The 27,620-nt window shown below is 44.8% G+C and overlaps 1 protein-coding gene across 1 annotated transcript in view; it reads left to right on the top strand.

Annotated features, from left to right (window-relative positions):
- The first annotated feature begins 3,442 nt into the window (after window positions 1–3,442).
- LOC130281905 (steroid 17-alpha-hydroxylase/17,20 lyase) overlaps window positions 3,443–27,620 on the top strand; it is a 48,500-nt gene continuing 24,322 nt past the window's right edge. The window contains exons 1-4 of the mRNA XM_056529645.1: window positions 3,443–3,787; window positions 8,577–8,715; window positions 24,426–24,655; window positions 26,788–26,874. Of these exons, the coding sequence (XP_056385620.1) occupies window positions 3,473–3,787; window positions 8,577–8,715; window positions 24,426–24,655; window positions 26,788–26,874 (771 nt within the window). The 5' untranslated portion in view covers window positions 3,443–3,472. The remainder of the gene's footprint in view (window positions 3,788–8,576; window positions 8,716–24,425; window positions 24,656–26,787; window positions 26,875–27,620) is intronic.

Genomic DNA, 27,620 nt, shown 5'->3' with positions numbered 1-27,620 from the left:
AAGCAGACACACAGAGCTACCCAGCTGCAACAGGGATCTCACTCTTGTGACTGCCATTGGCGCTTCTTCATCATGAAATATGCTGCATATACGCTCTGTGTGACCCTGTTATGATTCGGCTAGCTGAATGTGGATCCTCTGTGTCAGCGAGGGATTGGCGTGGACCGTGTCGGTGGACCGGTTCTAGGGTTGCTACTTGTTTTCACCAGAGCCCGCCGCAAAGCGGGATGGTCTTGCTGCGGCGGTAGCAACCAGGTCGTATCCACCGGCAACGGCTCAACCTCGCTGACTGCTGAGAAGGCGTGGGACAGAAGGACTAGGCAGAAGCAAGGTCAGAAGTAGCAGAAGGTCGGGGCAGGCGGCAAGGTTCGTAGTCAATAGTAATAGCAGGAGGTCAGGAACACAGTAATGGTAACCACAGTAGAAGCTTTCTCAAGGCACTAAGGCAACAAGATCCGGCAAGGAAGTGCAGGGGAAGTGAGGTAATATAGCCAGGGAGCAGGTGGAAGCTAATTAGGCTGATTGGGCCAGGCACCAATCATTGGTGCACTGGCCCTTTAAACCTCAGAGAGCTGGCGCGCGCGCGCCCTAGAGAGCGGAGCCACGCGCCAGAACATGATAGCCGGGGACCGGGACGGGTCAGTGGCTTGGGATGCCATTCGCGAGCGGGCGCGTCCCGCTATGCGAATCGCATCCCCATCATGAATGTCAGTGCAGCGCTCCCGGTCAGCGGGCCCGACCGGGGCGCTGCATAGAGGAGAACGCCGCGAGCACTCCGGGGAGGAGCAGGGACCCGGAGCGCTCGGTGTAACAGACCCTACCCTAAAACTAGATGCCTCAACCGAAAAAAGCTGTTTAATTCAATCTCCTTTCATTCTGCACGAAAGGCTTCATTTTCTTGAAATCGTGAAGCTTCTTTATAATAATCTAAGCCCTTAGGGACCCGCTATACGAAGCCAACGATTTCTCTGTCCAGTAGAGAGGCACTTCTTTTTTTTCAAGTTGACTAATTCTTAATTCCAGACTTCATATGCTTATTCATTGTAGGTCCTATAAGAAATCCTTATCTGCCTGCATTCAGAGCTAAGACAAAACTGCACTGTCTAAGAGCACATGTGGCAAGCCAGGGAAGTTGTCTGAGTAGGTTAGTATGATGAGGGTAGTAGTTTTTGATGTGTTGCATGAGTTCCTTGATGTGACTTCTCTTGCACGGGTATTTGTGAATCTCTAAATGCTGATGTAGACAGACGTGTGAGTCTCTGATGCACTAGCTTTATGTTCCTATTACATGTGGTAATTGAACAAGGAATCTCACAGGGGCAAGAGAAACTGTAGAACTTCACTCCACTTACTTTAAAGGGCTACTCCGGTGAAAACATGTTTTCTTTTAAATCAACTGGTGCCAGAAAGTTAAACATATTTGTAAATTACTTCTATTAAAAAATCTTAATCCTTCCTGTACTTATTAGCTGCTGAATACTACCGAGGAAATTCTTTTCTTTTTGGAATGCTCTCTGATGACATCACGAGCACAGTTCTTTCTGCTGACGTTATTATAATAATAATAACACTTTATTTATTGTTGTCCTTAGTGGGATTTGAACCCAAGTCCCCAGCACTGCCACCATGCTGCCCTTAGCATACATCTGCTATGCATGGTTGCTAAAATGAACAGAGATGTCAGCAGAGAGCACTATGTGTTCCAAAAAGAAAGGAATTTCCTCTGTAGCATTCAGCAGCTAATAAGTACTGGAAGGATTAAGATTTTTTTAATAGAAGTAATTTACAAATATGTTTAACTTTCTGCCACCAGTTGATTTACAAGAAAAAATGTTTTCACCAGAGTACCCCTTTAATGGAAAACTGAAGCACAACACTGGAAAAAGGGGATAAGATGTATGATCACGGGGGTCCCGCCGCTAGGAACCCCTGTGATCTCTCCTGCAGCCCCCGACTCATCAGCTGCACAGAGCTAAGTTTGCTCCAAACAGCTGATGACTCGGGGGTGCTGCAGGTGAGATCGCATGGGTTCCCAGCAGCGGGACCCCCGCGATCAGACATCTTATCCCCTATCCTTTGGATAGGGGATAAGATGTCTAGGGGTGGAGTACCCCTTTAACAGGTAAGGCACTGTTTCATGACCTGAGGAAAAACAAAACCAAGGTAGACAAACACAAGGTCCTTGTGCTGCATTATCCTCATAATACCCCTTTGGTACGAAGCTGGCCTAATCAGCGGCCACAACAGTGTCCTGCCTCTGATTGGGTAAGTGAGCATGTGATGTACCTTCTCCAAACCTGTAAGCGCCAGGCAGCAAAAATGAGAAAGGCAAGAGAGTGTTTTTTGTTTTGTATCTTTACCCCTCCTTGATTATTGCTGCTGCTGGTCATCTACTTAAAATAGTACTCCGGTGGAAAACTAATTATTTTCTAAACCAAAAAGTTAAAAAGATTTGAAAATTACTTCTATTTAAAAATCTGAATCCTTCCAGTACTTATCAGCTGCTTTATACTACATAGGAAGTTGAGTATTTCTTTTCAGTCTGACCACAGTGCTCTCTGCTGCCACCTCTGTCCTTGTCAGGAACTGTGTGGAGCAGGCGAGGTTTGCTATGAGGATTTGCTCCTACTTTGTACAGTTCCTGACATGGACAGAGGTGTCAGCAGAGAGCACTGTGGTCAGGCAGAAAAGAACAACTCAACTTCCTATGTAGTATACAGCAGCTGATAAGTACTGGAAGGATTAAGATTTTTAAATTGAAGTAATTTATAAATCTGTTTAACTTTTTGGTTTAGAAAAAAAAAAATTCCACTGGAGTACTACTTTAAAGGGGTACTCCGGTGGAAAACTTTTTTTTTTTTTTTTTTAATGAACTGGTGCCAGAAAGTTAAACAGATTTGTAAATGACTTCTATTAGAAAAATCTTTATCCTTCCAGTACTTATTAGCAGCTGTATGCAACAGAGGAAATTCTTTGCTTCTTACATTTCTTTTTTGTCTTGTCCACAGTGCTCTCTGATGACACCTCTTTCCGTGTCAGCAACTGTCCAGAGTAGCATAGGTTTGCTATGGGGATTTTCTCCTGCTCTGGACAGTTCCTGATACAGGCAGAGAGCGCTGTGGACAAGACAAAAAAGAAATTAAAAAAGAAATGAATTTTCTCTGTAGCATACAGCTGCTAAAAAGTACTGGAAGGATAAAGATTTTTTTTAATAGAAGTAATTTACAAATCTGTATAACTTTCTGGCACCAATTGATTTAGAAAAAAAAAAGTTTTCCACCGGAGTACCCCTTTAAGATACATTTTTATTTTAAATTTGAAACATATGGCACGAGCATGGGAAACGAAAACTTTGTCCAGCACTGTGGTAGTTAAAAATGTCCTTGCAGTGATTGGTTGCTGTAAAAATCCTGACAATATTTATTTGAGCTGTAGAGTGAACTTGTCATTACCAGGTGGAGGAGGTCCCAGCATGATCGTGTGGCTTGGTGGTGCTTTGCTTCTGTCCATTGGGCTTATTCTCTTCTCTATCTGGAGATGGGGATTAAGAAGCCATGGATCGGTAAAATACCCCAAGAGCTTACCTTCATTGCCTGTCATTGGGAGTCTACTTCACCTTGGGAGTCACTTACCTCCACACATTCTGTTCTGTAATCTCCAGGAAAAGTATGGCAGCCTCTACTCCTTCATGATGGGATCCCACTATGTGGTTGTTGTGAATAACCATGAGGATGCCCGGGAGGTTCTGCTGAAGAAGGGTAAAACGTTTGCCGGAAGACCCAGGACGGTGAGTATCAATTGGATAAGTCCTACTTTAGTTACTTCATGGTGAGACTATAAGTGAAGGCTTCATAGATGCATAAGAAGTATCTCATACATATCGGTTAACATAGTAATACCGTACGTTATTAGTGTAAGGAATGAGCAGGATAGTCAGATACTTGGATGCCTTGGGTTGTCATAATGCTAACGCTCATTTACAAGGACAGAACTTCAAGGCTGAACACAAGACACGGTTAAATTCTTTAGACATGTCTAAACATTACTATCTCCTGGCGGCATTGCGACTCTTATATCCTGTACAGCAGAATTATTCAACTTTTTGGTTCAAGGACCACAGATAAGTTTTTACTGGAAGGATGAGATATAATATTTAGCTAGGATGTAGCAAACAAACTTCAAGTTTATCGTAAAGCTGCCAGAGGGCCACCTGTAAAACAGGGAAATGCATGGGGGTTGGAAAGACCAGTGTATGTATAGAAGTGGTGACCATAGGAAACGGTAAATCGGTTTATCGGAGGGAATAGGAAGCAGTATTTGTGAGGTTGGGAGCAGTATGTGTGAAGTAGGGGGCATAGGGAGCAATAAATATATTCTGTCCAATAAAACAGAAAGGTAATGATGAGAAACACAGTGAGCATGATGGAACAGGTGAGGCAGGGGACGCTCAGGTGGGCAACGACATGTTTCACGCTCTACGGCGCTTCGTCTGGCCCTTACGGGCCAGACGAAGCGCCGTAGAGCGTGAAACATGTCGTTGCCCACCTGAGCGTCTCCACCTCACCTGTTCCATCATGCTCGCTGTGTTCCTGTACCTGTTTATATACTTCCCCTAATGTGGGCTAAAACCTGAAGTTTTTTACAGCAACTAACGGGTGAGTGCTTCATCATTACCTTTCTGTTTTATTGGACTTTACATGGAACTGTATCCTTTAGATGTGAGCACTACCCACGCTGATTGAGGTACAGGCACATTTCTGCTAATAGCAAGCGGCTTCCCGTAAGTCCGAGGTGGACAACAGCTAGTGGTGCCGGAATATCTGCCATATATATATGTATAGTGAGCATAGAAAGCAGTATATATAACATAGGGGGCCATAGTAATCAGTGTATATCAGAGGGGGGGGGGCATAGGGAGCAGTATATGTGAGATACAGTGCCATAAGTGGAGGGAAGGAGTCTCTGGAGTCTATGGGGAAGATTTATCAAAATCTGTGTAGAGGAAGAGTGGTGCAGTTGCCCATAGCAACCAATCAGATCGCGTCTTTCATTTTTCACAGGCCTCTTTAAAAAGGAAATAAGCTATCTAATTGCTATGGGCAACAGCACCACTCTTACTCTGCACAGGATTTGATGAATCTCCCCCTATATCCCAAGATTAAAAGCCCTCACCTACCCGAGGGATTGGTGAAAAGTATTGGATCGGTGGGATTGGACAACTGGCACCCCCCACCGATCTTGAGAATGGAGGTCCCTTGTGACCCAGGTAAATGGAGAAGCAATACACATAATCACAATGCTCTATTCATTCTCTATCAGACTTGCTGAGCACTGAACCTATCACTGTATGGAGAAGGTATAGAGAATGAATGGAGCGGAAGGCGATCATGGGTATTTTCGCTCCATTCACTCAGGGGACAAAGGACCTCCATTCTAAGTATCAGTGGGGGTTCCACTAGTTCGACCCCCCCACTCATCAGATACTTACAGTATTCCCAGTTCCGTGGATTAGTGAATAGTTTAAATCTTGGGATAGCCCTTTGATTTTACAGTTTAGTCTGAGGCCCATTATTTTGTAGTTACCCAGCCTCATGTTCACATCCATCATTGCCATCTCTGCCCACCCAGCATGTCCTCATCCATACTGGGCACCCTCTGCATATCCCCCATACAACCATACTGTGCCCCCTTCAGCATGTCTCCATCCATACTGTGCCCCTCGTCAGCACGCCCTTCCATCCATTCATCCATACTGTGCCCCCTTCAGCATGTCCCCATCAGCATGCCCCCATCCATCAATACTGTGCCTTCCTCATAATGTCCCTAATAATACTGTGCCCTCCTCATCAGCATGTCCCCATCCATCCATACTGTGCCCCCTTCAGCACGCCCCCATCCATCCATACTGTGCTTTCCTCATAATGTCCCTAATAATACGGTGCCCTCCTCATCAGCATGTCCCCATCCATCCTGTGCCCCCTCAGCATGTCCCCATCCATCCATCCTGTGCCCCTCAGCATGTCCCCATCCATCCATATTGTGCCCCCTCAGCATGTCCCCATCCATCCTGTGCCCCCTCAGCATGTCCCCATCCATCCATACTGTGCCCCTCAGCATGTCCCCATCCATCCATATTGTGCCCCCTTAGCATGTCCCCATCCATCCTGTGCCCCCTCAGCATGTCCCCATCCATCCATACTGTGTCCCTCAGCATGTCCCCATCCATCCATACTGTGCCCCTCAGCATGTGCCCATCCATAGGCGTGCGCAGCCTATTGCATTAGGGTGTGCACCCTAAAGCACAAACTCCCGCTGCGCGTGTGTGTATATATATATATATATATATATATATATATATATATATACACGCACACATACACACAGTTAGTATAGTTCCCCCACATTAGGTGCAGCATAGTTCCCCCACATTAGGTGCAGTATAAGTCCCGCCACATTAGGTGCAGTATAATTCCCGCCACATTAGGTGCAGTATAAGTCCCGCCACATTAGGTGCAGTATAAGTCCCCGCACACTAGGTTGGCAGTACAGTTCCCCCACATTAGGTTTCAGTATAAGTCCCCGCACACTAGGTTGGCAGTACAGTTCCCCCACACTAGGTTGGCAGTACAGTTCCCCCACACTAGGTTGGCAGTACAGTTCCCCCACATTAGGTTGGCAGTACAGTTTCCCCCCATATTAGGTTGGCAGTACAGTTCCCCCACATTGGGTTGGCAGTACAGTTCCCCCACATTGGGTTGGCAGTACAGTTCCCCCACATTAGGTTGGCAGTACAGTTCCCCCACATTAGGTTGGCAGTACAGTTCCCCCACATTAGGTTGGCAGTACAGTTCCCCCACATTAGGTGCCACCTAATGTAGGGGAACTGTACTGCACCTAATGTGGGGGAACTGTACTGCACCTAATGTGGGGGAACTGTACTGCACCTAATGTGGGGGAACTGTACTGCACCAGTACAGTTCCCCCACATTAAGTGCAGTACAGTTCCCCCACATTAGGTGCAGTACAGTTCCCCCACATTAGGTGCAGTACAGTTCCCCCACATTAGGTGCAGTACAGTTCCCCCACATTAGGTGCAGTACAGTTCCCCCACATTAGGTGCAGTACAGTTCCCCCACATTAGGTGCAGTACAGTTCCCTCACATTAGGTGCAGTATAGTTCCCCCACATTAGGTGCAGTATAGTCCCCCACATTAGGTGCAGTATAGTCCCCCACATTAGGTGCAGTATAGCTCCCCCACATTAGGTGCAGTATAGTCCCCCACATTAGGTGCAGTATAGCGTGCAGTATAGTCCCCCACATTAGGTGCAGTATATTCCCCACAGACATAAAGCCTTCAGCCATATACAGTGTATGGCTGGAGGCTGTATGTCTGTGTACTGCCCCACTTCAGTGTTCCGACCACCGGTCCTCCGGTCCGGGGTCACGATCTACTGCTATGGCCTATAGTCCATAGCAGTAGGTCCCGGGACCGGAGGACCGGTAGTCGGAACACTGAAGAAGACGTGCTGCCAGATCGTGTTGGTCACTTACCATTCCGGCCGGCGCGCGCATCCTCTTCCTTGAATCTCCGCTCCTCCGTTACTATGGGCGCACGCACGGGACGTCAATGACATCCCTGCGTGCGCTACTTCCCGGCGGCCCCTGTTTTTTTAAAGTTAACGCGGGGGCCGCTGTAGAAAGGTAACCGGGACATCCTTGTGTCCCGAAAAGATCTTTCGGGACACAGGGATGTCCCGAATGTGAGGGCTGCGGGCTGCTCAGTGGTGGCCTCGGATGCCCCCCTGAGCTTGATTAGGGTGTGCCTGGGCACACCCGGCACACCCCGTGCGCACGCCTATGTGCCCATCCATCCATACTGTGCCCCCTCAGCATGTCCCCATCCATCCAGAGTCCCCCTTTAAGCATGTCCCTATTCCTACTGTTTCTCCCTCATAATGGGAGAGATTTATCAAAACCTGTCCAAAGGAAAAGTTGCCCATAGCAACCAATCAGATCGCTTCTTTCATTTTTAACAAGGCCTCTGCCAAATAAAAGAGGCAATCTGATTGGTTGCTATGGGCAACTCGGCAACTTTTCCTCTGAACAGGTTTTGATAAATCTCCCCAATGTCCCTAATAATACTGTGCCCTTATCGTCAGCATGTCCCCATCCATCCATACTGTGCCCAATCAGCATATCCCCATTCAGCCAGTGTCCCTCCTCAGCATGTCCCCATTCAGTCCCCATCCATCCGGAGTCCCCCCCCCCCCCCCCCCATTCAGAATACCTAGCAACTTTTGCTTAGAGCAAAGAGGGTCAGCCACACCCCTAACCATGCACAGTCTCCTTCAAAATTCTCACTGTTTTAACCCCTCAACGATACAGGATGTATATTAACATTCTGCGCCGGCTCCCGCGATATAACGCTTGGATACATGGTGACTCTGCGTCATATCTGGTCAGTCCTGGTGGCCATTGTCTCCTGGGAGGTGCCTTTAATACAGGGATGGGTGCCTATGTATATGCAGTGCGTCAGATATTGTATCTTAAATAATTATGTCCTTTTCCTTTCAAGGTCACAACTGACATTTTGACAAGAGATTCCAAAGATATTGCTTTTGCCGACTACAGCCCCACGTGGAAGTTTCACCGTAAACTGGTGCACTCTGCGCTCGGCATGTTTGGTGAAGGGACCATTGCCATTGAGCAGATCGGTGAGTACCGAAATATTTATTCTATGTTGGACATTTATTCATGTTGGTGTGAGGTAGTAGAGATTTTACCCCTGTTGCTTGGTGTATATTTTATACAGTATCTCAAAATGTATCAAAATGGTGCCCAGAAGCAATTATAGAAGCCAGTGAGCTAAAGAGATTGGGTTAAGCTTTGTGCTCGTCCTGCTTGTTGTCATGCACCTGCACAAAAAAAAGCAGATGTGCGCAAAAAAAAACACTACTACATTTATTTTGCGTAAATAAGAAATACAGCTCCACTGCAAAGAGTGATGTACGGTAGGGCTGGGCGGTATGACCAAATGTGTGTATCACAGTATTTTTTTTACTTTTGGCGGTTACACGGTATATAACGGTATTTCCTAGCCCCCCCCCCCCCATATTAATTATTAGCCCAGCGCTGTGCTGTCCCCATTGGGGTAAATACTCACATATCACCCGCAAGCGCTTCCCTCCTCGTCCTGTTTGTTGCGGCCGCCGGAGCTGACACTCTATACTGTGCGGTATCCCTATGCCCGGGCTGCAAAAGGTAAACAAAATAAACCTTAACGCACCTACGTCGGCCTTACGCTGGGGACGGGAACGTCGGACAGCCGTCAGCCTATCACCGGCTGCAGCGATGTTCTGCCTCGGCCGGTGATAGGCTGAGCGCACTGTCATGTAAGAAACCGGCTTCTTACATGACAGTGCGCTCAGCCTATCACCGGCCGAGGCGGAACATCGCTGCGGCCGGTGATAGGCTGACGACTCGCCGACGTTCCTGTCCCCAGGAAACAGGTGAGGCCGGTACCGGACCAGCGGGAGGTGAGTTAAAGTTTATTTTGTTTATTTTTTGCAGCCCGGGCATAGGGATACAGCGTACAGTATAGACCAGTGGTCTCCAACCTGCGGCCTCCAGATGTTGCAAAACTACAACTCCCAACATCTGGAGGTCCGCAGGTTGGAGACCACTGGTATAGAGTGTCAGCGCCGGCGGCCGCAACAAGCAGGACGAGGAGGGCAGCGCATGCGGGTGACATGTGAGTAGTACCTTGATGGGGACAGCGCTGGGCTGATAATTAATTGGGGGGGGGGGGGGGCAGAACAGTGCTCGCAGGTCACATATGATTAGTTCCCCGGGACAGCGCAGCGTTGGGCTGATTCATTCATTCCCGAGGGGGAGGGGCCAAACCGGTATTGCGGTTTGGGTTAAAATTCATATCGTGCAGGACAAAAATTTTGGTGTTCAGTATGAACCGGTATACCGGCCAGCCCTAGTGTACGGTGCACCAAACAGTAGATAACTTTGAAAGTGGTATAAAGCCAATTAGAGATGAGCGAACTTACAGTAAATTTGATTTGTCACAAACTTCTCGGCTCGGCAGTTGATGACTTATCCTGCGTAAATTAGTTCAGTCTTCAGGTGCTCCGGTGGGCTGGAAATGGTGGATACATTCCTAGGAAAGAGTCTCCAAGGACTGTATCCACCTTTTCCAGCCCACCGGAGCACCTGAAAGCTGAACTAATTTATGCAGGAAAAGTCATCAACTGCCGAGCCGAGAAGTTTGTGACGAATCGAATTTACTGTAAATTCGCTCATCTGTAAAGGCAATGATAAATGTCCCCCTATATGTCTATACAAGTAGAAGGGCAAATGCTGAACTCGGACACCAGATTTCAAGGGGCTGTCAGCCTTAGGCTGGGTTTCAAAGGACTGCTAACCTAGACAATTACCACTTGTTGGAAGTGTACCCAGATGATAACCTGATCGTGGAGGGGGAGATTTATCAAAACCTGTGCTGAGGAAAAGAGGAGCAGGTGCCCATAGCAACCAATCAGATTTTTTTTCTTTATTCTTTAAAAAGGCCTCTGAAAAATGAAATAAGCCATCTGATTGGTTGTTATGGGCAAATGTACCACTCTGCACAAGTTTTAATCAATCTCCCCCTGGGTGTCCTGCTTCTAGGACCCCAAGTGAGAAAGTATAATGTTTGGAGAAAGTTGGCAGCAAGTATTTAGTTCCCCCGCAGCCCCCTGACAAGGGAAATTAACGAATACCCAAAGATGCTAGGTCCCTTGTAGCATGCTGGGAGTTGTAGTTCTGCAACAGCTGAAGGCACTCTGATTAGGAAACACTGCTCTGTGCCCATAATATTTGCTTGTTGTAAAGTTGACGTGCTCCCTCTTGTGGTAAAGTTTAAGAATACAGCTCAAATTACAGTGATCATGTAACAGTTCAGGAGGAAATATTATTTATAATCCGATACATATTTCCTTTAAATGTAATACCAGATAAATCAGCTGGGGCAAAAACTATCCAATCCCTGCCACAGAGAAAACATACATGAAGATACTTCAGAACAATATCACAGTGATCCTGGGCTAGTGCAGTACTATAAAGTGGAAAGGGGGAAATGATTGCAGCTCTGATGACCTCTAGTGGTCAAATATTATAGTACTGTATATAAACAACATTTAATACAATACACTGTTCCCTCAACTTACAATGGCCTCAACATACAATAGTTTCAACATACAATGGTCTTTTCTGGACCATTGTAACTTGAAACCAGACTCAACATACAATGCTATGGAATCTGCGAAACGTGTCAATGGCTGGAAGAACCGACCAATCAGAATGGATATTTCACTGGTAAAACCCCTGTGTATGCACTGACTGGTATCTGGTAGCGCCCCCTACAGTACAGGGAGGTATTACATGTTCTGTACTCTTAACCTGTGCCAGGGTTAGCTGCTCCTTTGGACACCAGGTGAGGGCGGCTCCATTCTCCATTTTTTAGGACATTGCGTGTTCTGTACAGGACCCTGAAAAAGCTTCTGTCCTCTGCATAGACCAGTGTTTCCCAAAAATGGTTGCCTCCAGCTGTTGCAAAACTACAACTCCCAGCATGCCCGGACAGCCAAAGGCTGTCCGGGCATGCTGGGAGTTGTAGTTTTGCAATAACTGGAGGCACCCTGGTTGGGAAACACTGACACAGACAGTGATTTACAGCTCCCAGCAGATCTTTCTTACTTTTATATGTAAGGATTTGCTTTATCTATATTAGTTATCTACTTATTTATCTTTAATCCTCACATTTTCCTATTTTTGGATGACATTTTGGTGGCTTCAGAACCAATTAACAGGTTTCCATAGAGTTATGGTCTCAACATATGATGGTTTCAACATACAATGGTCGTCCTGGAACCGATTAATATTGTAACTTGAGGGACCACTGTAGTCCCTTAAGTTTTAATATTAATGGGTTTCAGGACGATCCATTGTATGTTGAAACCATTGTAGCTTGACCATAACTCTATGGAAACCTGGTAATTGGGTCTGAAGTTCCCAAAATGTCATCCAAAAAAAAAATATATATATATAGGAAAAAGTGATGATTTAAGAAAACAAGTAGATGACTAATACAGATAAAGCAAGTCCTTACATATAAAATGATATATAAAAAGAAAGAGCTGCTGGAAGCTGTAAATCACTGTCTATGTAGACCAGTGGTCTTCAACCTGCGGACCTCCAGATGTTTCAAAACTACAGCTCCCAGCATGCCCAGACAGCCGATGGCTGTCTGGGCATGCTGGGAGTTGAAGTTTTGCAACATCCGGAGGTCCGCAGGTTGAAGACCACTGATATAGACCATTCTATGTTAAAAATATAGGGGGACATATTCAAAACTCTTTTTTATGTCATAAATTTCACCTTTTACACCAAAATTTCAGCAAAAAAGTTTCCATCAGATATTCAAAGTGTTTTACATGAGAATTAGAGATGAGCGAACTTACAGTAAATTCGATTTGTCACGAACTTCTCGGCTCGGCAGTTGATGACTTTTCCTGCATACATTAGTTCAGCTTTCAGGTGCTCCCGTGGGCTGGAAAAGGTGGATACAGTCCTAGGAGCACCTGAAAGCTGAACTAATTTATGCAGGATAAGACATCAACTGCCGAGCCGAGAAGTTCGTGACGAATCGAATTTACTGTAAGTTCGCTCATCTCTAATGAGAATGATCCAAGATTTACACTAGTCATGGCATATATAAATTTTCTTTACGGTCACTGCTCCTGCACTCGCATTTAACCCCTGGACATGTTTCCTCCACACAGTTATCACTTGTCTGGGCACTAGTAATGATGGAGCATTACGGGAGATGCTTCCAGCGGAATTTTCCAGGTTTTACAATTTAGTGCCAAAATCAACAATGAACAAATTTGTCTGTGTATTTTACTTTTAGCGAACCTTAAATGGTCCTAGATAGTATAAGTGTATATAAAGCAATGCAATATACTCATGATATGTAAACCTAAGGGGATGTGAATAGAACCTATGAGTCACATGTTTCTTTCCCACTGCAATGCACTGTGGTTGTCAGTGTTTTATAGTACATGCAGGGGTGGAATGATCGTAGTCACAGGGGGTACAACCAGAGCTCAAGTCCTGCAGGAACTCGTGGGAACGGAGTTCCTGCACTTTCCCATTACCAGGAGTCCTGCAGGACCAGCCATTGAGTGGAAATCTTGGGTGAGTTCCTACACTTTTCCCAGGACTTGACCCCTGGGTACAACCACAACCAGGCCTGTAGGGGAATGGAGGTCCTTCTGTGAATTCAAGGCCCATGCATGAGCTTAGCACTGGGCAATGTCCAGAAGCCTCATAGAGAATGAATGGAGAGCTGGCCATGCATGGCTGGGACACTCCACTCATTCTTAGGTTGATTGATAAATGGCATATCTGTAGACTTTCTAGTTTAGGTTTACGCCAACCAGAACTGTTGCACATTTTGGCTGCATACAGGCCACACCCCTTTTGCCAAAACCCCTTATACAGAGGCCATAACCCTTTTGTTATACACCCAGCAAAAAAAAGTGTCATAAAAGTGTGTAAGGGCTGGGATTGCACACAACTTTTGTTTGGCACTTTAAGGGCCAGAAAAAAAAATACACCACGAAACAAATTGCCCTCTTATTTTTTACTCCCAAGGTTCAGTCTTTGTGACAATAGTGTGCACTAGTATATGTGTTTTTATGTGATTTTTTCATCATGTGATTCAAGGATTTCTATTGAAGAATTGTCGGGGAAAATGCAAATATTAAATATACATTGCATATTTTTCTGGCATGTTTTCTGCCAAAATTTCGTGAAAAAACACAATACCCTAAGCATGCTGAGATTTTGGAAAACAGCCCCTGAGCCTAAAAATGCCATGAAAGCACAGAAAAAAATGTCCTATTGATTCCCAGCTAACATCTGTCTGCATAGTTTTTGGCCCATAAATAGACGATGCAGCGAATATGGCGTTTTCTCACAAAAGTACCAAGTGTAATCCCAGCCTAAAACTCACAATTAACCTCTTAAGGACCCAGCCATTTTACACTTTAGGACCCGGCCATTTTTTGAACATCTGACCACTGTCACTTTAAACATTAATAACTCTGGAATGCTTTTAGTTATCATTCTGATTCCGAGATTGTTTTTTCGTGACATATTCTACTTTAACATAGTGGTAAAAAAAATTGTAACTTGCATCCTTTCTTGGTGAAAAATTTTAAAATTTTATGAAAAATTTGAAAATTTTGCATTTTTCTAACTTTGAAGCTCTCTGTTTGTAAGGAAAATGGATATTCAAAATTATTTAAAAAAAAATGTTCACATATACAATATGTCTACTTTATGTCTGCAACATAAAATTGACGAGTTTTTACTTTTGGAAGACACCAGAGGGCTTCAAAGTTCAGCAGCAATTTTCCAATTTTTCACAAAATTTCCAAACTCACTATTTTTCAGGGACCAGTTCAGGTTTGAAGTGGATTTGAAGGGTCTTCATCTTAGAAATACCCCATAAATGACCCCATTATAAAAACTGCACCCCCTAAAGTATTCATAATGACATTCAGTCAGCATTTTAACCCTTTACGTATGTCACAGGAATAGCAGGAAAGTGAAGGAGAAAATTCACAATGTTCATTTTTTACACTTGCATGTTCTTGTAGACCCAATTTTTGAATTTTTATGAGGGGTAAAAGGAGAAAGTGTATACTTATATTTGTAGCCCAATTTCTCTCGAGTAAGCACATACCTCATATGTCTATGTAAAGTGTTCGGCGGGCGCAATAGAGGGCTCAGAACCGAAGGCGTGACAAGGGGATTTTGGAGAGTACGTTTTTCTGAAATGGTTTTTGGGGGGCATGTTGCATTTAGGAAGCCCCTATGGTGCCAGAACAGCAAAAAAAAACACATGCCATACCATTTTGGAAACAAGACCCCTTGAGGAACGTAACAAGGAATTAAGTGAGCCTTAATACCCCACATGTGTTTCACGACTTTTGCATATGTAAAAAAATAAAATAAAATTTCACTAAAATGTGTGTTTCCCCCCAAATTTCACATTTTTGCAAGGGTTAATAGCAGAAAATACCCCCCAAAATTTGTAACCCCATCTCTTCTGAGTATGGAGGTACCCCATAAGTTGACCTGAAGTGCACTACGGGCGAACTACAATGCTCAGAAGAGAAGGAGTCATATTTGGCTTTTTGAGAGCAAATTTTGCTCGGGGGCATGTCCCATATAGGAAGCCCCTATGGTGCCAGGACAGCTAAAAATACCCACATGGCATACCATTTTGGAAACTAGACCCCTTGAGGAACGTAACAAGGAATAAAGTGAGCCTTAATACCCAACACGAGTTTCACGACTTTTGCATACGTTAAAAAAAAAAAAATTTCATTAAAATGGGTGTTTCCCCCCAAATTTCACATTTTTGCAAGGGTTAATAGCAAAAAATACCCCCCAAAATTTGAAACCCCATCTCTTCTGAGTATGGAGGTACCCCATAAGTTGACCTGAAGTGCACTACGAGCAAACTACAATGCTCAGAAGAGAAGGAGTCATATTTGGCTTTTTGAGAGCAAATTTTGCTCGGGGGCATGTCGCATTTAGGAAGCCCCTATGGTGCCAGAACCACAAAATAACCCCCACATGGCATACCATTTTGGAAACTAGACCCCTTGAGGAACGTAACAAGGGGTACAGTGAGCATTTACCCCCATTGGTGTCTGTCAGATCTTTGGAAGAGTGGTCTGTACAACATTTTTAATTTGCACAGCCCACTTTTCCAAAGATCTGTCAGACACCAGTGGGGTGTAAATTCTCACTGCACCCCTCATTACATTCCGTGAGGGGTGTAGTTTCCGAAATGGGGTCACATGTGGGGTTTAGTTTTTTTTGCGTTTGTCAAAACCGCTGTAACAATCAGCCACCTGTGCAAATCACCTCAAATGTACATGGCGCACTCTCCCTTCTGGGCCTTGTTGTGCGCCCCCAGAGCACTTTACGCCCACTTATGAGGTATCTCCGTAGTCTGGAGAAGTTGCATTACAAATTTTGGGGGGCTTTTTTCCCTTTTACCTCTTGTCAAAATGAAAAGTATAGGGCAACAGCAGCATGTTAGTGTGAAAAAATTTTTTTTTTACACTAACATGCTGGTGTAGACCCCAACTTCACATTTTCATAAGGGGTGAAAGGAGAAAAAGCCCCCCAAAATTTGTTAGGAAATTTCTCCCGAGTACGGCGATACCCCATATGTGACCCTAAACTGTTGCCCTGAAATACTACAGGGCTCCAAAGTGAGAGAGCGCCATGCGCATTTGAGGCCTAAATTAGGGATTTGCATAGGGGTGGACATAGGGATATTCTACGCCAGTGATTCCCAAACAGGGTGCCTCCAGCTGTTGCAAAACTCCCAGCATGCTTGGACAGTCAACGGCTGTCCAGCAATACTGGGAGTTGTTGTTTTGCAACAGCTGGAGGCGCCATTTTGAAAACAGTGGCGTACCAGACGTTTTTCATTTCTATTGGGGAGGTGAGGGGGGCTGTGTAGGGGTGTGTGTATATGTAGTGTTTTTTACTTTTTATTTTATTTTGTGTTAGTGTAGTGTAGTGTTTTTAGGGTACAGTCACATGGGCGGGGGATTACAGCGAGTTTGAGCTGCCGCGCAAAATTTGCTGCATCGCAAACTTGCAGCCTGATACTCACTGTAAGCCCCCTGCCCATGTGACTGTACCCTGTACATTCACAGGGGGGGGACCTCCAGCTGTTGCAAAACTACAACTCCCAGCATGCACAGTCTATCAGTGCATGCTGGTAGTTATAGTTTTGCCACAGCTGGAGGCACACGGGTTGGGAAACACTGAGTAAGGAAACAGACAATGTTTCCCAACCAGTGTGCCTCCAGTTGTTGCAAAACCACAACTCTCAGCATTCTCAAGCATGCTGGGAGTAGTAGTTCGGCAACATCTTTAGAGCCAGATGTTGCCGAACTACAACTCCCAGCATGCTTGGAGTTGTAGTTTTGCAACATCTGGAGGACTAGTTTGTAGACCACTAATACAGTGGTTCCCAATCTGTGCCCTTCCAGATGTTGCAAAACTACAACTCCCAGTATGCCAAAACTGTCCAGGCATTCTGGGAGTTGTAGTTATGCAACATCTGAAGGGCCAGATGTTACAGAACTACAACTCCCAGCATGCCTGGACAGTAAGGGCATGCTGAGGATGTGTAGTTTTGCAACATCTGGAAGGGCACAGTGGTCCCAAACTGTGGACCTCCAGATGTTGCAAAACTGCAACTCCCAGCATGCCCAGACGCCAAGGGCTGTCTGGGCATGCTGGGAGTTGTAGTTTACAGGGTCCCATTACAGCAATGCATGTCGCTTTACGGCGACGTGCATTGCTGTAAAGGGCCCGACCGCGGCTGAAGATCTACTCACCTGTCGCCGCCGCCGCCATCTTCCTCGCCGGGATCCGGGTCTTCAGGGACGAGGTAAGTACCGGGGCCGGTCCCCAGCACTCCCCTGTCCCCCGCTGCGTCCTTCCGGTCTTCCTCCCGTCCTCTCCGGACTTTCAGGGGCCGGGCAGGACGGGAGGAAGTAACCGCCCCCCTCCTGCGATTGGTCGGTTAACTAACCGACAGATCGCAGGGGATCGGAGGAGGTGGCAGGCTTGCCACCTCGCTCCTAGGCTCCAGCATGGTCCTTGCTGTCTGTGACAGCCGGGATCATGCGAAATTACCGGGTGGTCGGGTCCCAGAGACCCGATCAGCCCGGTATCGCCGCAGATCGCAAGGGCGATTTCCCTTGCGATTTGCGGCGATCGCCGACATGGGGGGCCTACATGGCCCCCCTCGGCGTTTGCCCTGGATGCCTGCTGAAGGATTTCAGCAGGCATCCAGTTCCGATCTCTGCCCGGCGCGCGGCAGAGACCGGAAAACGCCAGGGCGTATGGATACGCCCTGGGTCCTTAAGGCCCAGGGTGTGAGGGCGTATCCATACGCCCTGGGTCCTTAAGAGGTTAAAGAGTACCTGTCACCAAACTAAACTTTAATATATTGTTCCTTATGTAATTATGTGACACTTTGCTATTTATTTGCTGTTAAAATTCTCAACCTTTATATGTTTTTAATGTGAAAAAAAAAAAAAAAAACGTCCACTAGGTGGCTCTGTTCTGTTCTCTGCATAAGTTAAACAGTTAGTTTGGTCTCCTTCCGGGCCTGGCAGGAGACCAAACTCAGGAAGTGCATGTGGGGCATGGTGAGGCCCAGTTCTCCCAGGCATCAGTGACATCGCGCCTGCTGGGGAACACCCACTTTCTCCTGCCGGGAGCTCATACAATGTGAGCAAGGGGAAAGGTGTGATACACAGCTTTTTAAAGCTCTGGAAATTTTTTGTAGGGGCAGGATGGGTGTTAGGAGGAGTTAGGGAATATAATCTGAGTTAGTTTAGAAAATATGGATTGATGACAGGTACTCTTTAATGTGGTGCAAATCATGGGCACCAGTTTGTTTATTTTCTGGAGCAAGTCAGAAACAGATCCACACCAAAAGCCATACCATTTACCATTGGAAATGGTGTGGACTTTCTGCTTAAAGGAATTTGCAGTAATACTGCCCTGTGTGAAAGTACCCTGTGTTGGCCCATACACGGCTGAGCAGTAGTAGCCACACACAGTTTGCCACTATTTTCCATGCTTCACCTGCACTTATGTCATTTTCAAGTTAGAATTACAGGTGAAGAATAACTATTGGAAGTAAACCATGTGCGGTTATCATGTCACAACCACTAACCGTGAATCCCCCAATCCAGTAAGGGTGTGGCCTATAGCAATGTAAGTTCTGTAATGCTGCCTGGCTGTATGCTTTGTAGAACTTTCTCGGCTATTTCCTCAGAAAATGTAAACCCCTATGAACACTGTCATTATGAAAAAAAAAAATTGATTTGTCACAGAGACGTAACACAAGTTTTTATGAGGCTGGGATCAGCGTTCAGACCCTGTCTGATCTCTAGAACATGCAAGAATTGTGCTCTGTGTCAGGTAATTAAAGGGGTACTCTGCCCCTAGACATCTTATCTCCTATCCAAAGGATAGAGGCTAAGAGGTCTGATCGCTGGGGTCCCGCAGCTGGGGGCCCCCCACAATCTTCCTACTGCACCCAGCGTTCGTTTTGAGCATTGGGTGCAGCGCTGGAGGCTCGTGTCATCAGGTCCGCTCCCCACTCGTGACGTCATGGCCATGCCCCTCAATGCAGGTCTATGGAAGGGGGCATGATGGCCTTCAAGTCCCCACCCATACACTTGTATTGTGGGGGCATGGCCTTGACGTCATGAGTGGGGCGTGGCCCTGCCGACACAAGCCTCTGCCCCACATCGCCAGTCATCCGGCACGGAGCAAAGTTTGCTCCGTGTACCGGATGTCTGAGGTGCCGCAGCCGAGATCATGTGGGTCCTCAACGGCGTGACCCCCTGTGATCAGACATTTTATCCCCTATCCTTTGGATAGAAGGTAAGATGTCTAGGGGCGGAGTACATCTTTAAGACAAGTCTCATAATGCAAATCTATGGGACCATCTCACCCACGTAGATAAAGAGGAGAGAGAAGCGCACAGTTGTGTGCTTGTCTCCTCGCTTGTTCCAGTGATTGGTCAATGTCTAAACACTCATTGACAAGTACAATTTAAGTTGTCCTAATGGGTGTCCATAAAACCATATGTGCACTATACTTGTAGGGTTAAAGGGGTATTTCAGGAAAAAACTTTTTTTATATATCAACTGGTTCCAGAAAGTTAAACAGATTTGTAAATTATTTCTATTAAAAAATATCAATCCTTTCAGTACTTATGAGCTTCTGAAGTTAAGGTTATTCTTTTCTGTCTAAGTGCTCTCTGATGACACGTGTCTCGGGAAACGCCCAGTTTAGAAGCAAATTCCCATAGCAAACCTCTTCTAAACTGGGCGGTTCCCGAGACACGTGTCATCAGAGATTACTTAGACAGAAAAGAACAACCTAAACTTCAGAAGCTCATAAGTACTGAAAGGATTAAGATTTTTTAATAGTAGTAATTTACAAATCTGCTTAACTTTCTGGTGCCAGTTGATATATAAAAAAAAAGTTTTTTCCTGCATAACCCCTTTAAGTACAGTGGCCTAAACATAGCAGACACTTTCATAAGAAATAAGGGTAATTCCGGAAAAAATCGATAAAATATTATGCAATCTCATCTGTTTAAGAATTTAAACAAAAACAGGGACAGTCAATATAGTTTATATGTAAACATGCAATAAACTTTTCAAGGAACATCCCTTGTATTTTAATATACTGTATTCTGGCAAAGAAGATGTAATTAAATAACAGACTAGAAGGATTAGAACTCAGGTACCTGGACTTCCTCACATCCTCCATCTGTTTGTCAAGATCCTGTCCCTAGATTGAGCCATCTGGCAACTTCATACAAATTGCAATAAACCATTGTTTCTATATTTATTACGTTCCATGAATTAGAGGAAATCGTGATCTTTTTTATGTCACACTTATGTAGGAATATTAAAACTATATTTATATTATACTTGACTGTATGTCGACTGCCTTATATGACTGGATATTGAGCTTGTTTGCTCAAAACATTTGAAAAACAGCTCTCCCCCTCTTTTAGGATCCTGTCTGCACAGATCTGGATAAATCCAATAGTAGGAAAAAAAATGATCTACCTGTTGTAGCTTGACTAGGCTCAGTGGATATATTTTAAAGGGGTACTCCGCCCCTAGACATCTTATCCCCTATCCAAAGGATAGGAGATAAGATGTCAGATCGCCGCGGTGCCGATGCTGGGGATCCCCGGGATCCCCGCAGCGGCACTGCGCTATCATTACAGGACGGAGCCGCGTGACGTCATGGCTCCGCCCCTCGTGACATCACGGCCCGTCCCCTTAATGCAAGTCTATGGCAGGGGGCGTGACGACCGCCGCGCCCCCTCCCTTAGACTTTCAATTGAAAGGGGCGGGCCGTGACATCACGAGGGGGCGGAGCCGTGACATAACGATGCTCTGGCCCATGTATTGCCCGTCATTACGTGCAGAGTGAACTCGCTCTGTGCTGTAATGATAGCGCAGTGCTGCAGCGGGGATCCCGGGGATCCCCAGAAGCGGGACCGCGGCGATCTGACATCTTATCCCCTATCCTTTGGATAGGGGATAAGATGTCTAGGGGCGGAGTACCCCTTTAAGATTACTTTTTGTTTTGTTTTTATGGGACCCTGATCAGCTGGAAAAAAAATATTTCTGCTATTGCATAATGCATCTGTATTTCACTTGTTATCTCCTCCGTATGGTCTAATGGTTAAACACAATTTTTTTATTTTTTTTTATTTTACCTGTTGCTTTGTCCAAGAGACAAGACAAAAGTTTCGATCAGTCAGGGTCTGAATGTTCAGTCCCCGACAGATCACTAGAATAGGCGGGGACTGAGAAGTGTATGCTGAACAGGACAAGTCCATAGACTTACCGTATTTTTCGCCCTATAGGACGCACCGGCGTATAAGACGCACCCAATTTATAGGTGCAAAATCTAAAAAAATAAAGATTTTGAACCAATAGTGGTCTTCAACCTGCGGACCTCCAGATGTTGCAAAACTACAACTCCCAGCATGCCCGGACAGCCGTTGGCTGTCCGGGCATGCTGGGAGTTGTAGTTTTGCAACATCTGGAGGTCCGCATATTGAAGACCACTGCATAGGAGGTAATACTCACGTGTCCCCGCCGCTCCGGACCCGTCACCGCTGCCCTGGATGTCGCTCCATCGCTGTCGCCGTGTCCCCGTCGCTCCGGAAAGTCCCTGCTGCCGGCCGGGTATCCTCGCTCTCCGTCGCCGGCATCATGTCGTTACGCACGCCGACGCATGTACGCGACGACGTGATGACGAGGAAGGAGAGCGCCGGCCATACAGGGGATCCCTGAACAGAGAAGACACCGAGGAGGCAGGTAAGGTCCCTCCCGGTGTCCTGTAAGCACTAACCCGGCTATTCAGTCGGGCTGTTCGGGACCGCCACAGTGAAATCGCGGCGGTCCCGAACAGCCCGACTGAACAGCCGGGTTAGTGTCACTTTCCCTTAAGACGCGGTGATCAGCTTTGATCGCCGCATCTGAAGGGTTAATACAGGGCATCACCGCGATCGGTGATGTCCTGTATTAGCCGGGGGTCCCGGCCGTTGATGGCCGCAGGGACCGCCGCGATAGGGGTGTATTCGCCGTATAAGACGCACCGACTTTTTCCCCCCAGTTTTGGGGAAGAAAAAGTGCGTCTTATACGGCGAAAAATACGGTACATTGAAAGTCTGTCTCCTTAATACGCGCCTCTCCTGGCTCATTCTAGTGATCATTCGGGGTCTGAACATTTAGACCTTGGCAGATAAAAATTTCTACAAGATGTCAAAAGTTTTTTTTTTAAGTGAGAGTTCCCATTTTAGCCTTAGTCACCTCTTAGACATGTCACAAGCATACACTATCACTTTATGTTTGGTAGCGGTTGGACTTCTAAAACCCACAATGTAGAGATTAAAGGGGCTGTAGTTTCGCTTTAGCATTGCACTCTTTAATTTGTTTCGGTTTTTTTCAGATCGATTTTTGTCCATGTAATTATACCCTTAGGCCAGGAAAAATACCGTCTGGAGCTTTCGAAAGCGGCCAGTGCCGACCGAATCAGTCGGTGGTAGGACCAGGCAGACATTTTGTCCCCATAGACGGCAATGTCTGCCCAGCGGATTGTGGACAAGACCATTCTTTTGACAACGGAATTTCAGCAGAATATCTGCCGCTAAAATTCAGTGGGCAGCAGAATCCCATTGCCGCTTGAAAATTCCGTGGTGTGAATCGGGCCTTACGGTACATTTGCCTGTGCCGTATCCACTACAGATTTACTGCTGCAGATTGGATTCTGTGTTCAACCACTTATTTATATTGATTTGACAGCATTAAAGCTACAGCAAAAAATACACATTGGATACAGTGGGGGTCATATTCAAAACTCTTCACTTCAAAAATTTCGCATTTTGCTCCAAAATTTTGGTGTGAAAAAGTTCATAAATTTAAAGTGTCAGATATTTAAAATATTTTACATGAGAATTATCCAAGGTTTACACCAGTTTTACAAAAGTGGGTGTGGCTATGTAAATGTCATGTTTTACATGATATTTTTAAAGGGGTCAAAAATCCATTTTACATCAAAATTTTCCAGAGTTATTGAAAAATAAACAATTATTATTGGAAAATGTTATAAAAATAAAATAAAAATTAAAGGGGTATTCCAGGAATTGTTTTTATATGACTATACTACAGGGGCTGTAAAGTTAGTGTAGTTGATAATATAGTGTCTGTACCTGTGTGTGATGGTTTTCTCACAATTCTTCTGTGATTTTCGCCCCAATATTTATTTTTAACAGCATACAAAATGACTGTTGTCTCAGATTTTTCACAGCTTGCAATGCGCCCGAGACCTGACTCACTAGTCAGCTGGTCAGCTTATGACAGGGAGCCTGTCTGCTTCAATGGGTGGAGGGATCGCTTGGTGGGAGAGAGATCAATCTGTAACTAATGCAACAGCCGTAGGCACCCTGATTTAAAATCCCAGGTCTTTGTAATGGATGCAGCTCATTTATGTTTCAATGGGTCGAGTGGCTGATGTGTGGGAGGGAGGAAAAGGGAATTATGGAATTTTTAGGCAAAGAAGAAAACTCAAACAGGAAATATCCGTTCACAAAAAGCTAGCCACAGTGTTAGGGTGGACTCACAGCATAGCCATTTATCCCCAAGACAAGCGCAGATCCTTCCTAAGCATGTCCATTACTGTCTGCCAGGTACGTACTAAAATCATCCTATGGTGGATAACCCCTTTAAGCCCCAGAAATGTTTTATTTACACAGTTGTGGCTTGTCTGGGCACTAGTAACCATAGAATATTATGTGAGAGGCTCCCGCCAGAATTTTTCGGGATGTAAAACTTGGAGACAAATTTGGCGACAAAATGTTAAATTTTGGCGACAAACTACGCAATTTTAGCACAACCCCCCCCCCAAATATAGCAACAAAAATAATAATTTGGCTATTTTGCCATGAAAAAACTACAAAAGTGGGACGAAAATGAAGTCTCACTTATTTTCATTTTTTTCAAAGCAGCACGAGACCTTTGAAAATGTGAGGAGAAAAAACAAAGAGTGATTTACATTGCTGTAATAGAACTAACAGTAGTTTTTGAATATCTCCCCCAGGGTGTGTAAATGAACGTGTAAAAGTTTTGTCTTTCCCAAAAAAAAAAACACTCAAAAGCCACCTTGTTCCAGTGCATAAGATAATGACGCATGGACTCTTGTTTCCTTATTACAGTTTCCCGCGAGGCGGCCTCCTTGTGCCACACGCTGACTACTTTCCAGACTGTCCCATTCGACGTGACGCCAGAACTCACCCGAGCCATCACCAATGTGGTTTGCTCGTTGTGTTTCAGCACAAGATATAGCAGAGGTGATGAAGAGTTTGAGTCCATGTTAAGATACAGCCAAGGCATTGTGGACACCGTGGCAAAAGACAGCCTGGTTGACATCTTCCCCTGGCTCCAGGTATGGACATAAGAAAAGGTAGACCGAAAAGAGCAATCCTAAAATCTGTGCTAAAAATTACAATGGAAATGGAGTGACCACTGATATATTCCATTGTGTCACCTATGGACATTGGGGGAGATTCTTAAAGAATTTTGCGCCCAAAAAAAAAAATTTTGCGGCAAAATTTTGTATTGACCACATTTTCAAAGAGCTTTGTGCTGCGGTTTACACTGTTCACGTCAATTTTTTAAAAGTGGGCGTGTCCACGTATATTGTCTGCTTTACATGATATTTTCAAATGGGTGAGAGTCCAGTTTACATCAAAAATATCACACCAGCTTTTTGATAGTCTAGAAATCCCAGAAATGGTTGCAGTTTTATTGATTTTTTTTCTTTGTTTTTTGGGGGGTAAAAGGTGTTATTTAAAGGGGTACTCCGGTGGAAAACTTTTTTTTTTTTTTTTTTTTTTATCAACTGGTGCCAGAAAGTTAAACAGACTTGTAAATTACTTCTATAAAAAAAATCTTAATCCTTCCAGTACTTATTAGCTGCTGAATACTACAGAGGAAATTATTTTCTGTTTGGAACACAGTGCTCTCTGTTGACATCATGACCACAGTGCTCTCTGCTGACATCTCTGTCCATTTTAGGAACTGTCCAGAGCAGCTTATGTTTTCTATGGGGATTTTCTCCTACTCTGGACAGTTCTTAAAATGAACAGAGATGTCAGCAGAGAGAACTGTGCTTGTGAGAGCTCTGTGTTCCAAAAAGAAAATAATTTCCTCTGTAGTATTCAGCAGCTAATAAGTACTGGAAGGATTAAGATTTTTTTTAATAGAAATAATATACAAATCTGTTTAACTTTCTTGCACCAGTTGATTTAAAAAAAAAAAAAAAAAGTTTTCCACCGGAGTACCCCTTTAGGTAATTATAAAAAAAAAGAAATAATTATTATTGAAAAATTGCACTCACATTTAAGCTCAGAAATGTTTTATTTATACAGTTATCGCTTTTCTGGGCACTATTAACCTTGTAATATTTTGTGAGATGTTTCCACCAGAATTTTCTGGGATATAAAAATTGGTGCAGAAATCGACAATTTTGGCGCCAAAATTGCCGGTTTTGGTGCCAAACTCGGCAATTTTAGCACAAAAAAAATCCAATATGGCTGCAACAAAAAACATTTTTTTTTGTGCGAAAAAAAAACAGAAGTGGCGCGAAATAGAATTTTCACATATTTTCATATTTTCAAAGCAGCAAAAGGGACCTTTGAAAATGTGAGGAGAAAAAAAAGGTGTGAAAAATATTGCTGGGACAGAAATTACAGTAGTTTTTGAGAATCTCCCCCCTTGTGTATACAGTGAGTGACTTTATTTCTAGAAAATAGGTAAATTCCGTTATTACAATGTGAACACTCAGGGACCTATGGACAATTATAGCTGTTTGCACTATTTTACTTCCTAGATCCTTTGTATGTGGCACTTACAATGCCCAGTCGTTAGATCAATGTTTCTTAAAGGGGTATTCTAAAGAAAAACATTTCTTTTTCATATCAACTGGCTCCAGAATGTTAAACAGATTTGTAAATTACTTCTATTAAAAAAATCTTAATCCTTCCAGTACTTATCAGCTGCTAAAGTTGAGTCGTTCTTTTCTGTCTGACCACAGTGCCCTCTGCTGACACCTCTGTCTGTCTCAGGAACAGTCCAGAGCAGGAGAGGTTTGCTATGGGGATTTGCTCCTACTCTGGACAGTTCCTGAGACAGACAGAGGTGTCAGCAGAGAGCACTGTGGTCAGACAGAAAATAACGACTCAACTTTAGCAGCTGATAAGTACTGGAAGGATTAAGATTTTTTTTTTATAGAATTCATTTACAAGTCTTTTTAACTTTTGGGAGCCAGTTAATATGAAAAAAAATAGTTTTTCACTGGAATACCCCTTTAACCAGGGTGCCTGCAACTGTTGCAAAACTACAACTCCCAGCACGCCCCGACAGCCTTTGGCTGTCCGGGCGTGCTGGGAGTTGCAGTTTTGCAACAGCTGGAGGCACCCTAGTTGGGAAACACTGCATTAGATATAAGAAATAATAGAAGCGTAAGGCCATCAATAAAGGCAAATAACCAATGAAATGTTTGATGATTGTTGTCAGATATTCCCAAACAAGGACCTGGATTTATTGAGGAAGTCAGTCGCAATTCGAGATCATCTTCTCCAAAAGAAATTAAGGGAACATGAGGTAAAAAAAAATGCATATACTGTAATACAAATAATATAAGAATTTCCCTGTAAATAATTACTATGGAATACACTATTTAGTGTTTTTTGTGCAGCTTCCTCTTTAGGTTAATAGGGTTGTACTCGTACACCCCTCAACCCCCCCCCCCCCCCCCCCCAATCTACAATTATCACACTAAAACATTGTAGTAAAAGTATTCAGCATCTTCCAAAATTAACCACATTTTGCAGTACAGATGAGTGATCCTACAGATTGCGGCACCCTAGATTGGGCCAAAATATGTCTGCTTAACCAAGCCACTCCCCCTGTTTCCAGTGCTTAAACCCCTGCCTAGAGCCCTGCACAGGACTGTTTTCTTAAAGGAATACTGTAGTGGAAAATAACTTATCCTCTAACGAAGATAAGGGATAAATTATAGATTGTGGGGGATCCGACCGATAGGACCCCCGCGATCTCCTGTACGGGGCTGCAGCAGTCTGCAGGAAGGGAGCGTTCTGTCCCCGCATGACTTGGCAGCCGACACGCCCCCTCCTTGTATCCCATAGAGATACATGAAGGGGGTGTGTCTGCCGCTGCTTCCTGCTGGGGTCGGCACAACGCTTGCTGCAGACTGCCGTGGGCCCGTATAGGAGATCGCGGGGGGGTCCGACCACTATAACTTATCCCCTATCCTTTGGATATTCTTCTGCACTATTCCTTTAATCCTGATCCTGCTGGACTTCTGACCTCTACCCTCCAATCCCACA

Source organism: Hyla sarda, chromosome 7, assembly GCF_029499605.1.
Source record: "Hyla sarda isolate aHylSar1 chromosome 7, aHylSar1.hap1, whole genome shotgun sequence".
NCBI classification, from domain to species: Eukaryota; Metazoa; Chordata; class Amphibia; order Anura; family Hylidae; genus Hyla; species Hyla sarda.
Note: the sequence above shows the minus strand (reverse complement) of the source record. Positions and strands in the feature narration are given on the sequence as shown.